The 15975-nt window shown below is 38.4% G+C and overlaps 1 protein-coding gene across 1 annotated transcript; it reads left to right on the forward strand.

The window, feature by feature from the left end:
* Nucleotides 1–4043, forward strand: LOC114823890 (beta-glucosidase 12-like). Its single transcript, XM_070818197.1, has 11 exons — nucleotides 1–182; nucleotides 305–374; nucleotides 520–578; nucleotides 726–801; nucleotides 970–1047; nucleotides 1183–1270; nucleotides 1416–1671; nucleotides 1771–1886; nucleotides 1990–2207; nucleotides 2299–2330; nucleotides 2421–4043. Exons 1-9 carry the CDS (start codon nucleotides 12–14, stop codon nucleotides 2201–2203), a joined length of 1128 nt encoding a protein of 375 aa, XP_070674298.1. The 5' UTR covers nucleotides 1–11; the 3' UTR covers nucleotides 2204–2207; nucleotides 2299–2330; nucleotides 2421–4043.
* Nucleotides 4044–15975: the final 11932 nt, after the last annotated feature.

Here is a 15975-nt window from a genome sequence, read left to right on the forward strand (position 1 = left end):
CCTAATTAGCAATGGCAATGAGGTTACTGTCACTGCTGTTGGGTGTGCTACTACTAACTGGCTTTGCAGCGGCAGATAGTAAAACTATTGCTATTATACCTAGTCGTTATAACAGTGCTTCCCTGAACAGAAGCAGTTTTCCATCAGGCTTTGTATTTGGTTCAGCTTCAGCATCGTACCAAGTTAGTGTTTCTACACTTAATAAGTTGTTAGGGTTTTTATTTAATGTCAGACCTATTAGCATACGTGCAGGAAAATACTAACATGCTCATTTTGTACTCTTATAAGTGTAAATTAATTTCAGTATGAAGGTGCATGGAATGAAGGTGGTAAAGGACCAAGCATATGGGATAACTTCACCCACCAGTATCCAGGTACCTACACCGGTGCCAGATTGAATTGAACCTTGATTAATACAGATTTATTCTTAACCTTTACAAGGGTTAGACATTGGTGGGGGACGAGGCCTAAACCATGAGGTTTATGAAGATAATGAAAATTTTACATGGTTAATTGCAGAAAAAATCATTGATGGAAGCAATGGGGACGTGGCTGATGATCAATACCACCGCTATAAGGTTCAAAAATTTCATTAACTTTGTACTCCAGTCCTTCTGAATTATTCAATAGTATAAGGAGAATTAAAGAATTTACGGCCTTAAGAAAATTAAGGAGGTTGAAGATGAGGCATTTTCTTATAATACATATTGCGTTATTCTATATAGGAAGATGTAAAGATTTTGAAGGTTATGGGATTGGATGCTTATAGGTTCTCTATCTCATGGTCTAGATTGTTACCAAGTAAGTTGATCATCTGCATTCGCATTAATTAGTTGGGACGAAGTAGTGTGTCCATGCATGATCTTTGCTCTGAGTAATATAACCAATAATATCTGTAGTTTAACCTATTTTGTTCCCCTTTCGAATGTATTTGCTTATGTTCTTGTTTAATTTTAATTATATAATTAGATGGAAAGCTAAGTGGGGGTGTGAACAAGGAAGGAGTACAATACTACAACAATCTCCTCAATGAACTCCTAAACAAAGGTGATGCAACTGCTTAATCTCATATATCATCCCACCTTACAAATATATATATACAGACACACACATATACATATATACATAGTAAGAGTTACATGTTATATAATCAAGCGTGTTGCTTTTATTGATCATGCACAGGTGTAACGCCATATGCGACAATCTTTCATTGGGATCTTCCTCAAGCTTTAGAAGAAGAATATGGTGGTTTCTTAAACCGTCAAATTGTGTAAGTAGTAGACTTTGATTCTCTAATTAATAATAATTCTTTCTCTTCTTGATGATTGATCGTTTAGATATTCAAATGTATATTGCTATAATGCATAAACCTTCAAAATCAGCATGCAACTGATTTTTAATTTTCCATGTTGCAGCAATCATTTTCGAGACGACGCAGAACTTTGCTTTAAGTTATTTGGCGATCGGGTAAAGCATTGGATCACACTAAATGAGCCATATACTTTTATTACTTTTGGCTATGCATCAGGAGAATTAGCACCCGGGCGATGTTCTGCTTGGCAGAACTTAAACTGCACCGGCGGTGATTCGGCTACCGAACCCTATATAGTAGCACACCACTTCCTCCTCGCTCATGCACATGCTGTTAAAATGTACAAGACTAAATATCAAGTCATATTAATACTCAATGTTGTAATATTAAATTAATGAGATAGGGTTAATTTACCTTTTTCATACTGTAACTAATCAAGTTTGGGTGGTGATGTGCAGGCATTTCAAGAAGGCGTGATAGGAATAACATTAGCGACAAATTGGTTTGTGCCAGTTTCTAACGCAACGCGTCATCGGAATGCTGCAAAACGATCTTTGGATTTTATGTTTGGATGGCAAGTTTATTAATAATTCCAAACTTATATATCAACCCAATTAACTGTTCATTTAAATGATAATATTACAAAATTTATTGATGAAATTTCAATGATTATGTAGGTTTATGGAGCCATTGACAAGCGGCCAATATCCGCACAGTATGCAAGTTCTTGTTAAAGAAAGATTACCTAAATTTACAGAAGAAGAATCCAAGTTAATAAAAGGGTCATTTGATTTTGTTGGAATGAATTATTATACTACTCACTATTCAAGCGATCAACCTCATAATAATTATGCAAATGCAAGCTTCTTGACCGATGCTCGCGTTTTTTAATCAAGTGAGTACAAAATGAGAAACCAATTATTTAATTTGAGTAATTTAAGTTCATCAAAATATTTAAAATCTCATATTCCTAAATGTTGTGGCAGCCGAGCTTAATGAAGTCCCCCTTGGTCCTCCAGTACGCATCGAACAATTAGCTAAACTATTTGCATTCAAAGAGTAATTGTTTTTCATTTAGTTAACTTACCTTCATAAAATGGGGTTGCAGGCTTCTTCAAGCTAGCTAGTTGTTTGTCCAAAAGGCATTCGAGAGATTTTATTCTACGCAAAGCACAAATATAATGATCCGCTCATTTACATTACTGAGAACGGTATTATTTTTAAGCTTTAATTAACTAAATAATTAGTGCTTCACATGTACATGGTGTAAAATGCAGTTGACATCTATAAGTAATCTACATATAAAACTAGATGGGAACTCCCAAACATTTAGCAATATGTTGAATCGATAGGAATGAAATGATGAATCTATAATTCTTCGCCTCTTCGTCAATAAAAAACATCAAATAAAAAATTAATTATATTGCAAGCGTTGATGAGTTCGATGATCCCACATTGTCACTTCCGCAATCCCTCAATGATACCTGATGCGAAGAAAGTTAAGCACTCATATTAAACCCTCTTGTTGTCAAATTGTAGTATAAATGCAAGTAGGGATCGTTCTAAATCAGGGATTAGGAAGGCTTGCTAAAACCTCTAAACGAACTCAAAAACATAAAAAAAAGTTAAAGACGTTTGAATAGACTCAAAAGACTCAAAACAAGTTCACTAGACTCAAAACAACTTTAAAACACTCAAAACTGCCTAAAACACAAAATGGGTAGATTTTGACTCTAACACAACTTTGGATGAATTTAGGGTTTTGACTTGACTCAAAACACTCTAAAACATAACCAAAACAGAAATTAAACACTTTGAAACAAGAAAGTAAAAGGGGGGGTTTTGGTTTTTATGAATTCGAAACAAACAAACAACTTATAAAATTAGACAAATTATAAAATGAATTTGTGAAATAAAATGATGGGTGGATTAGTTAGAGGTCCGTTCTTCACACATGACACACTTGTACATGAATCGATTTCCAATTGCTTTTCAATAAACTATGATACTCAACACCCCATATTAACTGTGATGCACAAATTAACCCTCAGATTTTCCTTTACTCATTGAGTTGGATGAATGTATGTAACAACCCAAATCATTCTCTAAAAGTCCCCTATATGAATGCATAATAGAGATACAATCAGACATCATTACGTGCAATGAAAATCATAAGTGTTGAACGAGGCAATTATAACTATGAATGCATGATACATTTGCCAAGAATTCAATTAACACGATTGTGATAAATAACCTTCACTACTCATGAATATAAACTTGTAACGATTAGGTGAAACTCATTTATATTTTAGCATCTAATTCATACATGAAAACTAAGTATGCATCCTTAATAAACATACAAGAATCAGTTATGAATAAAATAGATAATTGAATTGCAATCACAACTTATCAAATCACAATTGGAAGAAATCAATTCATATCTCAAGCATGTTCATGGCTTCAAACTTCCCCCTAACTAAATATGGGTTTAGCCACTCATAGTTGCAACAAAATCAGAAAATAAAAAAGTAGACATTGAAAGTAAGAACGAAGTACACCTAAAACGCTCCAATCTTCAAGCTTGAAACGCCAAGGACCTTCTTTTTCACCTCCTTGTTGCGGCACAAGAAAGGGGAGTGGCTAAATGGAGGTCACGGCAAGGGATGAAAGTGTAAGTGTATGGAGTTGTGAGATGTGAAAATGTAGTGTCTTTGGATGGAGATCTATATCCTATGGTGAAGGGTGGATGAATGTATTTATAGGCTAGGGAGAGGATGTAGTCGGTGGTGGTAATGAGTGGATGTAGTGATAGGTGAATGTGTTTGGTGGTTGAAATGAGTGAATGTAGTGGTAGGTGAATGGATGTGTTGGGTGAAATGAGTGGATGTAGTGGTAGTTGAATGGATGTGTTGGGTGAAATGAGTGTGCTAAAATGGTTATTTATAGGGAGATGATGATGCACAAACTTCAAATTTCGTCCATTCCTTTTGCTCCAAGCATATGTCATCCATTCCATGCCCAAAAATGCTCCAAAATGCCACATTAACCCTTTGGACCTACAAACACACGAAAATAGCTTAAAATACTAAAATAACTACAGACTAACAACATAAATGCCAAGAAACAAGCTAACTAAGTCGCATAAATATGCTCCTGTCAAATTCCCCCACACTTAGCTTTTGCTAGTCCTCGAGCAAAACAAAACAAACGAAACAAACAAAACATAACCTATACCTTCCAACATTTGCCTCAGAGATTTTCAATGAAATATGACATGCCAAAGATCACTACTCACATAGATTTAAGCAATCCTTACCCTCGAGCATTACTTAATCATAGTCATCATTCACTAGCTTACATTTTAATCAATTAAAACAACATTTTGAATGTAGTAACATGCCTTAGAGAAATCCCTCAATTCCTTACTAGATATGCACTCAATTTTCACTCATATTTTCTGACTACACACCCTACACTAGGTATATGTGAGAAGATTGATGTAAACAAGAAGACTAGTACTCACATATGTTTTTCGACAAAGAAACAATTTCTGGAATTATTAATGCATGTATATATATGATCTCATGAACGGATTGCCACTACTTAGAAGCGAGAACCAGTGATATCATATGCTCATACCAATTTCAAACTCCACATATTGAAATACACAATACTCAAGATGGAAGTCAAGGGTTGTAACGAGGTTAAGGGCGTTGGCTAACAAAGAAAGGTAAGGGTAAACAAACGTTCTTAAAGCAATAGTGAGCAAAGTAACGATTTAGATACTTAGAATTCTCTTTAGAATGCAGAAATCTACTTTTAAACACAAGGGAAAATTCATGCAACTCATGCATTTATTTTTCTTTTCTTTTTCTTTTTCCACGAATTTTTCTCTCTGTCGTGCCCAATTTCTTTGGCACACAAAAAAAAACACAACTTTGAAATCTAAATTCCCCCACACTTGTTTTCTGCAATAATGTTGATCAAAATGAATTCTTTCTAAGTTATGCTCCACTATACTTCAAGAACAAGGATATGGATAGTCCTATATGATGTGATTAACAAAGAAAAATAGGCTAAACAAGGCTCAACGGGGTTTAAACCTACAAAACAAATGACAAAGGTGGATTCGGCTATTTGGCTTTGGTTCACTAAACAACTTCATCTTGAATATGTGTTATGCATATCAATGTTATGCTTTGAATGGAACAGGCATAAGTTCTAATATTTGGAATTATAATGATGAAAATGCATTCTAAGTAGAAACTAAGCAAAGAAATAATGAGATCATGCACCAACTTTAGAAAACAACGATGCACGGATTATTAACTCTTCAGAGAACGTTTTAAGCTCAAGTCTCACAGGGTTGTAGCGTTAATTTGAGTTCATTCTTTCAAGCATATTACAAAAACTGATTTTTTTTTTCCTTTGTGATTACATGTGAATTTGTAAACTATAACTACAACCAAGCATAAACCCAAGAGCATATGAAACTTCCATCCATATTTGTAACTTTCTTTAACAGTCATGCACTTAAAAACCAAATCCTCATCACTATGTTGGAAGGTATCCTAAGACACAAACAAAACACAAAAACAACTCTTTTTGGCTTTTTCAACACAATTTTTCAAATTTTTATCAAATTTTTGGATTTTTATGCCAAAACACACTTAAAACAACTCAAAATGCACTAAAAACACTTAAAAACAGTGAGAAACAACATTGTAAGTGATAGGTGAATAAAAAAAACAATCATTCAAAATAGTTTGTTTTACCCCCCCCAACACTTAAACCAAACATTGTCCTCAATGTTTCAAACATAGACTAACACTCAAATAAGCAAACAACTCAACTAATCAAACATGACAAGTATAGCAAGGTAAAAACAAGAAAGCGTAGAGTTTAGGAACGTAAATCTGGTTATGGAGGTAGATGATCTTGTTGACTTTCCACAGCTTTGATCTTGAATTGGATTGGAATTGTACGGTGAATCTTTGCTCTCTGGCGATGTTGTTGAAGCTTCTCGAGTTCTTCAACTCAGATTCTTTCTGTTGAGTTGATTGTGCAGGCTGCATTTCCTTATCTGCTCTCCTGGCAGATGTGGCAGCTCTCGAGTTCTTCATTTCAGACTCCTTCTGCTGCAGGTATCATTTTCACTTGCCTTATTTGTTCTCCAGGTAGATGTGGCAACGTCTTTGGAAGTACATCAGCAGTGGAAGATGAGTACTCGAGAGCAATACCATGTAAGCAATCAGGAAGGGGTTCCAAGCAGTCAGTTCCAGATCGGAAGATTGATACCAAGTGCTGGCTGATTGCTCTCATTTTCCTTGTCCTGGAGGTTAGAACAAAGACAAGGAAAATGACATGGAGAATGCATGATATGAGATACTCTTGCTTTCTACTTTCATGATATGAAATACTTTTGCTCTTAAAGATTTGTTTGCAGAGGTATCCCAGGGGATGAGGAACATTGAGTGACTCGAGAGGGTTCGTTGGGAATGCATTCTCAGAGATGAAGAAAAGTCGAGTATGTCTGCCTTGCAATGGAGGGTGAAGGTGGACAATTATAGGAAGTTCTTTAATACCTGTAGAGGTATTATTCTTTCACTCGTGTCGTCATTGGGTGATTGAATAGTATCGCTTCACGTGTTTTCTTCTTCATCAGAAATCTTCGACAAATTGCCCATGATTTCCTCAAAGCTGAGTGTGCATGTGACAGCTGCTGACGAGGCTAAAAAAGACTGGAACTTCTTCGATATCTGGGATCGGTGCTTCGATAAATTGCCCGTGATTTCCGCAAAGCCGAGTGCTGCTAACGAGGCTGAAAAAGATTGGCGCTTTTTCGATATTTAGGATCGGTGCTTCGACAAATTGGTCGTGATTTCCGCAAAGCTGAGTTTGCGTGTGACGGGTGCTGATGAGGCTGAAAAAGTTGTAGCCTCTTCGATTTCTGAGATCGGCCCGTGGGATCTGAGTAGGCCTAGCTTTTGAGGAAGTAGGCGTTTCTTTGATTTCGGAGCAGACGCTTCTTCGATTTCTGAGTTCGCTCCTCTTCAATTTCTGAGTTTTTATAGAGGCATGCATTATGTTAAAAAACACACTTGAATTATCGCCTGTAAAAACTCCATTCTTTCACATCTGAGATTTTAATTTGTCCGACTTCTTCATTTTCTTCAACACTTTTCAGAAATGTCTTTCCCATCTGACTGTCGTTTTGACTTGAATATCGGAGAAGATATTGACCTGTCTTCTCCAGGCAACATTTGGCAGTCGTCCTTCATATCCTCTAACGGTCCTCTTACAGTTGGAGACACTGTGATGAGGAATGATGCAATGGCTGCAGTGGTTGCCAGGAATCTTCTTACTCCGAGAGACAGTAGGATGTTTTCCAAGCGGTCTGACGAGCAGGCCATTCAAGATTCTTTGGCCTTCAGCGTCCAATGTGCAGGCTCAGTATCAAACATGGGCCAACGCCTTCTTGCTTGATCTCGTCAGGTTGAGTCTTTGATGGCTGAGGTGGCTAGTCTTCGGCAGAAGATCAGAGGGCTTAGGCACGAGAATAAAGAGTTGCATATGCTAGCAACTAGTTACTCAACGAGCATGAAAAGGAAGCTGGACCAGCTGCAGGAGTGTGAAGTTCGGGCTCGAAATGATCATCAAAGGTTTATGGCGTTACTCTCGAGGCAACCTCTGCCCTCATTCTCTGGTGCTTCTCCAAGTGTTGAGGCTTCGGACAATCAAGCTCTGGCGCTTCGTCTTTCTGATGTTCCTTCGACAGCTACGACACCTCATGACCAATGAAAGCTCCTTCTTGTTTGTATGCACATCTTTGAATTTTTCTACCAAATGTTCCTTTTCTACTAAAGTCAATGTAAAAACACTTGTTTACTTGTCAATGTTTCAAACAAAAATCCACACCAAAAGCAATCAAACAAGCAACAACTAAAAATGACAATCAAGGCAAAATAAACGCAGTAGAGGGAAGGTTTTTAGAAACGCAAAACTGATTGTGGAGCAATTCATAGATCTTCCTTATTTGAATACATGGGTTACCTCCCAATCAGCGCTTTCTTTAACGTCTTGCAGCCGGACGACTACCATCCTTCAAGCATCTTTAGAGCCCAGGGCATGGAGGGATAGTTCCTCCACCATATGCTCCTCAAACAGGTCGTAATAGGGCTTCAAACGATGCTCATTCACCTTAAATTCATGGCCGGTTTTCATGCTTTGGACTTGGACTGCATCATGGGTAAAAACATTAGTAATAACAAAGGGTCCAATCCACTTAGAGTGTAACTTACCGGGGAATAATCGAAGGCGGGAATCAAAGAGGAGCACTTTCTACCTCTTGGAGAATGTCTTTGTACGAAGCATCTTGTTATGATACGCCTTGGTCTTATCCTTATAAATCCGAGCATTCTCGTACGCCTCGTGCCTAATCTCCTCGTGCTCATTTAATTGGAGCTTTCTATGCACCCTGACGGCATCTATATCCATGTTGAATGTCTTCACAGCCCAATGTGCCTTGTGTTCTAACTTGACGGGCAAATGACATGGCTTACCATAGATGAGCTGAAAATGGGACATGCCAAGGGGAGTTTTGTAGGCCGTATGATAAGCCCACAATGCATCGTCTAAGCACAAGCTCCAATCCCTCCTTGTTGGCCCCACAGTTTTCTCAAGGATTTGCTTGATCTCCCTATTTGAAACCTCGGCTTGCCCATTGGTCTGAGGATGATAAGGTGTTGAAACCTTATGTGTAACGTTTTACTTCTTGAGCAAAGCCTCAATGGTTCGATTACAAAAGTGGGAGCCTCCATCACTAATGAGAACTCTAGGCATTCCAAACCTAGCAAAAATGTTAGTTTTCACAAAATCTGCAACAACCTTAGAATAGTTAGTACGAGTGGCTTTTGCTTCCACCCATTTTGAAACGTAATCAACAGCTAGCAAGATATAAGTGAAACTACAAGATGGAGGGAAATGACCCATGAAATCAATACCCCAAACGTCAAAAATTTCAACAAAGAATAGGGGCTGCTGCAGCTTTTGATCCTTGGTACCTATGTTTCCCATTCTTTGGCACCGATCGCACGTTAGACAATAAGTTCTAGCATCTTTAAACAATGTAGGCCAATAAAATCCACATTCAAGAACCTTTAATGCCGTTCTTTGAGTGCCAAAATGTCCACCACAAGCATAAGTATGACAAAATCTTAGGATCAAAAGAAATTCACAATCATGCACACATCTACGTAAAATCTGATCAGAGCAATACTTCCATAAATAGGGATCATCCCAAACATAGAAACGTGCATCTTTTCGAAGTTTATCACATTGGTGCTTGGTGAGAGTGTTAGGAACTTGTTTAGACACTAAGTAATTCACTAGATCAGCATACCATGGTTCACTTACCTCAATGGACAGCAGCTGCTCATCGGGGAAAGTTTCAGGGATAGGCACGTTATGCTCATGCTCCTCATGGACCTTCGGCTTAAGTGGTCAGCCACCACATTCTCGCTTCCTTTCTTGTCTCGGATTTCGATGTCAAACTCTTAAAGAAGAAGCATCCAATGAATGAGCCTCGGTTTTGCTTCCTTCTTTGTTAGTAAGTACTTTAAAGCTGCATGATCAGTATAAACAATCACTTTAGTTCTAATTAAGTAAGATCGAAATTTATCTAAAGCAAAGACAACAGCTAGAAGTTCTTTTTCTGTTGTAGAGTAGTTCGATTGGGCATCATTGAGCGCTCGAGAGGCATAGTATATAACGTGCGGCTGCTTGTCTTTTCTTTGCCCCAAAACAGCGCCTAATGCATAGTCGGATGCATCGCACATAAGCTCGAAAGGAAGGCTCCAATCGAGAGGAACAATGATAGGGGCCGAAGTGAGCTTCTCTTTGAGCTGCTTGAATTCTGATTCACACTCCTCATCAAACTGGAAGGGCACATCTTTTTTAAGCAATCGGCAAATGGGGTTGGACATTTTGGAAAAATCCTTGATGAAATGCCTGTAGAATCCTGCATGGCCAAGAAACGAACGAAACTCTCTAACCGAAGTAGGAGAGGGTAAGTGACGTACAAGGTCTATTTTTGATTTATCTACTTCAATTCCTTTTTCTGAAACAATATGGCCTAAAACTATACCTTGTTTAACCATAAAGTGGCATTTTTCCCAATTCAACACAAGGTTAGTTTTAACACATCGTTTCAAGATCACGGTCAGATTATCCAAACAATTATCAAAAGACTCCCCAAATACACTGAAATCATCCATAAATACCTTAATTATCTTCTCAACATAATCGGAGAATATACTTACCATACACCTTTGGAAAGTGGCAGGCGCGTTGCATAGGCCGAATGGCATGCGACCATAGGCAAAAGTTCCAAAGGGACATGTGAATGTGGTCTTCTCTTGGTCATCCGGTGCTATCATAATTTGGTTATTTCCTGAATATCCATCAAGAAAACAATAAAACGCACGACCGGCTAACCTTTCAAGCATTTGGTCGATGAATGGCAAAGGAAAGTGATATTTCCTTGTTGTAGCGTTTAGCTTCCTATAGTCAATACAAACACGCCATCCGATTTGAATTCGTGTAGGTACCAACTCGTTCTCATCATTCTTGACAACGGTAACTCCAGACTTCTTGGGAACGACTTGAACTGGTGAAACCCAATGGCTATCGGAGATAGGATAGATCATGCCACAATCTAAGAGCTTGATTATTTCCTTCTTCATAACTTCCATCATAGGAGGTTGAGACAGCGTTGAGCCTCTTGGGATGGTTTAGTCCCCTCCTCAAGAAGTATGCGGTGCATACAAGTGGTGGGGCTAATTCCCCTAATGTCGGCCAAGGTCCACCCCATGGCTGTTTTGTGCTCTCGTAACACCCTCACAAGCTTTTCTTTCTCATGTGCCGTGAGACTTGAAGAAACAATGACGGGCAATGTCTCATCATCTCCCAAGAACACATATTTCGAATGGTCCGGCAACGGCTTAAGTTTAAGAGTAGGTGCCTAATCAACAGAAGGTAACATCTTAGTAAAAACTGAACTTGAAATTGAGAGCGGAACCTTACCATATTGTCGTGGAAGCGACTCAATGGCAGCCACAACCTCCACAACTTCCTCATTAAAGGGCACGGCTTTGGGCTCCCCAATTTGGCCGTGGGTTTGCATTGCCCCAAGTTCTTGGTTTTTTAGTTCTATGCCCTTCGTAATGGCTATTTCAAGGACATCCTCGTTCAATTCCTCAAGATACTCCTGCGCCAAAGAATCAATAACATCAATAGAAAAGCAAGAATGATCATCAACGGGATATCTCATAGTTTCAGAAATATTAAAATTGATAACTTCCCCATCGAATTCCATCGTCAAAGTTCCCTTGTATACATCAATCTTTGTACGGGCTGTCTTCATGAATGGCCTACCAAGAAGAATCGGCAAAGAGGTGGAATTGAGTGAATCTTCCATGTTTAAAACGTAAAAATCAGCCGGAAAGATCAAATGGTTCACCTGTACTAAAACATCCTCCAAAACACCTTTTGGGTATGCGTTAGAACGATCAACCAATTGTATAATCACACCATCCTTTTTCAATTCACCCAAGTTCATAGATGCATATATAGAGTAAGGCATGACATTTATAGATGCACCTAAATCTAGCATTGCATTTTCAAATCGAGTATTGCCAATCACACAGGGAATCGTAAAACTTCCGAGGGTCTTTGCATTTATGGGCAGTTTACATTGCAATACGGCTGAAACATTTTCACTTACCTTAACTACCTCTTTGTTCGACATTCTTCTCTTGGTTGTGCACAACTCTTTGAGAAATTTGGCATATTTTGAGACTTGTTTAATTGCCTCAAGGAGTGGAATGTTTACTTGCACTTTCCGAAATGTTTCAAGAATGTCCTTCTCACTCTTATCCTTCTTCGATTGTATGAACCTGCGAGGAAAAGGAACATGAGTCAGATTAGTATTAAGTGAATTTGAACTCAACTTACCTTGTTTGGCCGATTTAGGAATGATAGGGGCCTCGGGCAACGGTTGATTCACTATTTCTGTGGGTGTGCTAGTGCTCCCCTCCTGGTTTTGTAGCTTTTCATCCTCTTTTTGGGCAGATTTGGGAGTGTCGGACTCACTTCCAACTTCTTTTCCACTACACAACATGATGGCTTTGGCGGATTCGAATCCTCCCTTTGGATTCACATTTGTTGAACTTGGTAACTTGCCTTGTTCTCTACTGAATTGCCCTATGAATTCAGCCATTTATCCCATTTGTTTTTTCAAATCTTCCACCTTCTTGGCTTGATTTTGCATGCCCTGCGCCACATTGGTTAGCAATTGAACAAGTTGATCATTATCCATGGGCGAACCTGTTCTCGGTTGGGCCGGGGGTGGTTAATTTTGTTGATATGGTCGTGGGAACCCAAAGGGTTTTGCCTAAATCCCCCTTGTTGTGCAGGTTGTTGGGGCTCTCTCCACTTCATATTAGGGTGATCTCTCCATCCGGGGTTGTATGTGTTCAAGTATGGATCGTATCTGGTTTGATTTTGGCCTTGGAATCCAATAGCATTAGCAGATTCCCATCCACCATTCTCGATCAACTAAGGGCATTTCTCGGATGGATGCCCTTGGATGGAGCACACGGTGCAAACTTGATTTTCTTGTGGTTTTGACCCAATTACAACCTGAGACACAAGAGAGGTAAGATTAGCAAGTTGTGATTAAATTTCAGAAATTGCATTTACCTCATTCATACTATGTTGATGTGGGGCTTCTCTTTGTCCAACACCCTCATATTGTTGTGCATTGTGTGCTTGGTTTGCAATTAGAGTCTTAGCAGCCACCGGAGTCATGTCAACCAATACACCACCCGCCGAGGCATCTAGCATTTGACGTTCAATGGGGAGGAGTCATTCGTAGAAGTATTGAATGAGCAGCTCCTCCTTCATTTGGTGTTGTGGCCATGAAGCAACAAGAGTTTTATAACGTTCATAATATGTGGGAAACGATTCACCTTGATTTTGTTGAATCCCACTAATCTTCTTCCTCAAGAGAATGACTCTCGAAGTAGGGAATAACTTCTCTAAAAACGCCCTCTTCATGCTTTCCCAAGAAGTGACCGTTCCGGGTGCTAACTCATAAAGCCAATCTTTAGCCCTTTCCAAGAGAGAGAATAGAAAGGCCTTCATCATCAAAATGTTCCCATCGACATTGATAGGTGTCATGCTCGAACAAACCACTTCGAACTCTTTAAGATGCTTGTTTGGATCTTCTATGCACAGCCCATGGTATTTAGGAATGTGATGCAACAAGCTTGACTTCAATTCGAACTCATTGGTCTTGCCTTGAGCAGCCATGGGGTATTGAATGCAAAGGGGTGCGGCATTGGCCAACCCCGAGGCCGAGAGTTCTTTGATTGTACGATTGTCCACTGCCATGACTTCTTTTTCTTCTTTTTCAAATTCAGATTCGGCCTCTGAACTTGAACTAGGTTCACTAGGTTCTAGATGCCTCCTCTTTCTTCTCAAAGTTCTTTCAAAATCGTCGTCGAACTCCGAGATGTTTGCACTAATATGTTGAGAACTACGAGTCATAAACTAGTACCTGAAAATAAGATGTAAACCCAATCAGCAAACTAAAATAAAAACACACCAAAATAAATAAAAAGTAACAATGAGGGATTAGCAAAATTGCTAATCCCCGGCAACGGCGCCAAAATTTGATGCGAAGAAAGTTAAGCACTCAAATTAAACCCTATTGTTGTCAAATTGTAGTATAAATGCAAGTAGGGATCGTTCTAAACCGAGGATTAGGAGGGCTTGCTAAAACCTCTAAACTAACTCAAAAACATCAAAAAAAAGTTAAAGACGTTTGAATAGACTCAAAAGACTCAAAACAAGTTCACTAGACTCAAAACAACTTAAAACACTCAAAACTGCCTAAAAACACAAAATTGGCAGATTTTGACTCTAACACAACTTTGGATGAATTTAGGGTTTTGACTTGACTCAAAACACTCTAAAACACAACCAAAACATAAATCAAACACTTTGAAACAAGAAAGTAAAAGGGGGGTTTTGGTTTTTATGAATTCGAAACAAACAAACAACTTATAAAATTAGACAGATTATAAAATGAATTTGAGAAATAAAATGATGGGTGGATTAGTTAGAGGTCCGTTCTTCACACATGACACACTTGTACATGAATCGATTTCCAATTGCTTTTCAATAAACTATGATACTCAACACCCCAGATTAACTGTGATGCACAAATTAACCCTCAGATTTTTCTTTACTCATTGAGTTGGATGAATGCATGCAACAACCCAAATCATTCTCTAAAAGTCCCCTATATGAATGCATAATAGAGATACAATCAGAGATCATTACTTGCAATGAAAAGCATAAGTGTTGACGAGGCAATTATAACTATGAATGCATGATACATTTGCCAAGAATTCAATTAACACGATTGTGATAAACAACCTTCACTACTCATGAATATAAACTTGTAACGATTAGGTGAAACTCATTTATATTCTAGCATCTAATTCATGCATGAAAACTAAGTATGCATCCTTAATAAACATACAAGAATCAGTTATGAATAAAATAGATAATTGAATTGCAATCACAATTGGAAGAAATCAATTCATATCTCAAGCATGTTCATGGCTTCAAACTTTCCTCTAAATAAATAGGGGTTTAGCCACTCATAGTTGCAACAAAATCAAAAAATAACAAAGTAGACATTGAAAGCAATAACGAAGTACACCTAAAACGCTCCAATCTTCAAGCTTGAAACGCCAAGGACCTTCTTTTTCACCACTTTGTTGCGGCACAAGAAAGGGGAGTGGCTAAATGGAGGTCACGGAAAGGGATGAAAGTGTAAGTGTATGGAGTTGTGAGATGTGAAAATGTAGTGTCTTTGGATGGAGATCTATATCCTATGGTGAAGGGTGGATGGATGTATTTATAGGCTAGAGAGATGATGTAGTGGGTGGTGGTAATGAGTGGATGTAGTGATAGGTGAATGTGTTGGGTGGTTGAAATGAGTGGATGTAATGGTAGGTGAATGGATGTGTTGGGTGAAATGAGTGGATGTAGTGGTAGGTGAATGTGTTGGGTGGTTGAAATAAGTGGATGTGTTGGGTGAAATGAGTGGATGTAGTGGTAGGTGAATGGATGTGTTGGGTGAAATGAATGTGCTAAAATGGTTATTTATAGGGAGATGATGATGCACAAACTTCAAATTTCGTCCATTCCTTTTGCTCCAAGCATATGCCATCCATTCCATGCCCAAAAATGCTCCAAAATGCACTTCTTTGCCACATTAACCCTTTGGACCTACGAACACACGAAAATAACTTAAAATACTAAAATAACTACGAACTAACAACATAAATGCCAAGAAACAAGCTAATTAAGTCGCATAAATATGCTCCTATCAATACCCACAGAATTGATTACCATTATCACCACCTCGTCTATCTTCGAAAAGCAATCGAGTAAGTTCTTTTGAAAAGTTAAATAAGGTTTAACTTATATCTTTTACTTATCACTACACTAGACATACTTACATTTGAAATTCGCCTTTTTTGTGCAGTGATGGTGTAAATGTGAAGGGATACTTTGCATGGTCATTG

Source organism: Malus domestica, chromosome 03 (assembly GCF_042453785.1).
Source record: "Malus domestica chromosome 03, GDT2T_hap1".
Classification (NCBI taxonomy): domain Eukaryota; kingdom Viridiplantae; phylum Streptophyta; class Magnoliopsida; order Rosales; family Rosaceae; genus Malus; species Malus domestica.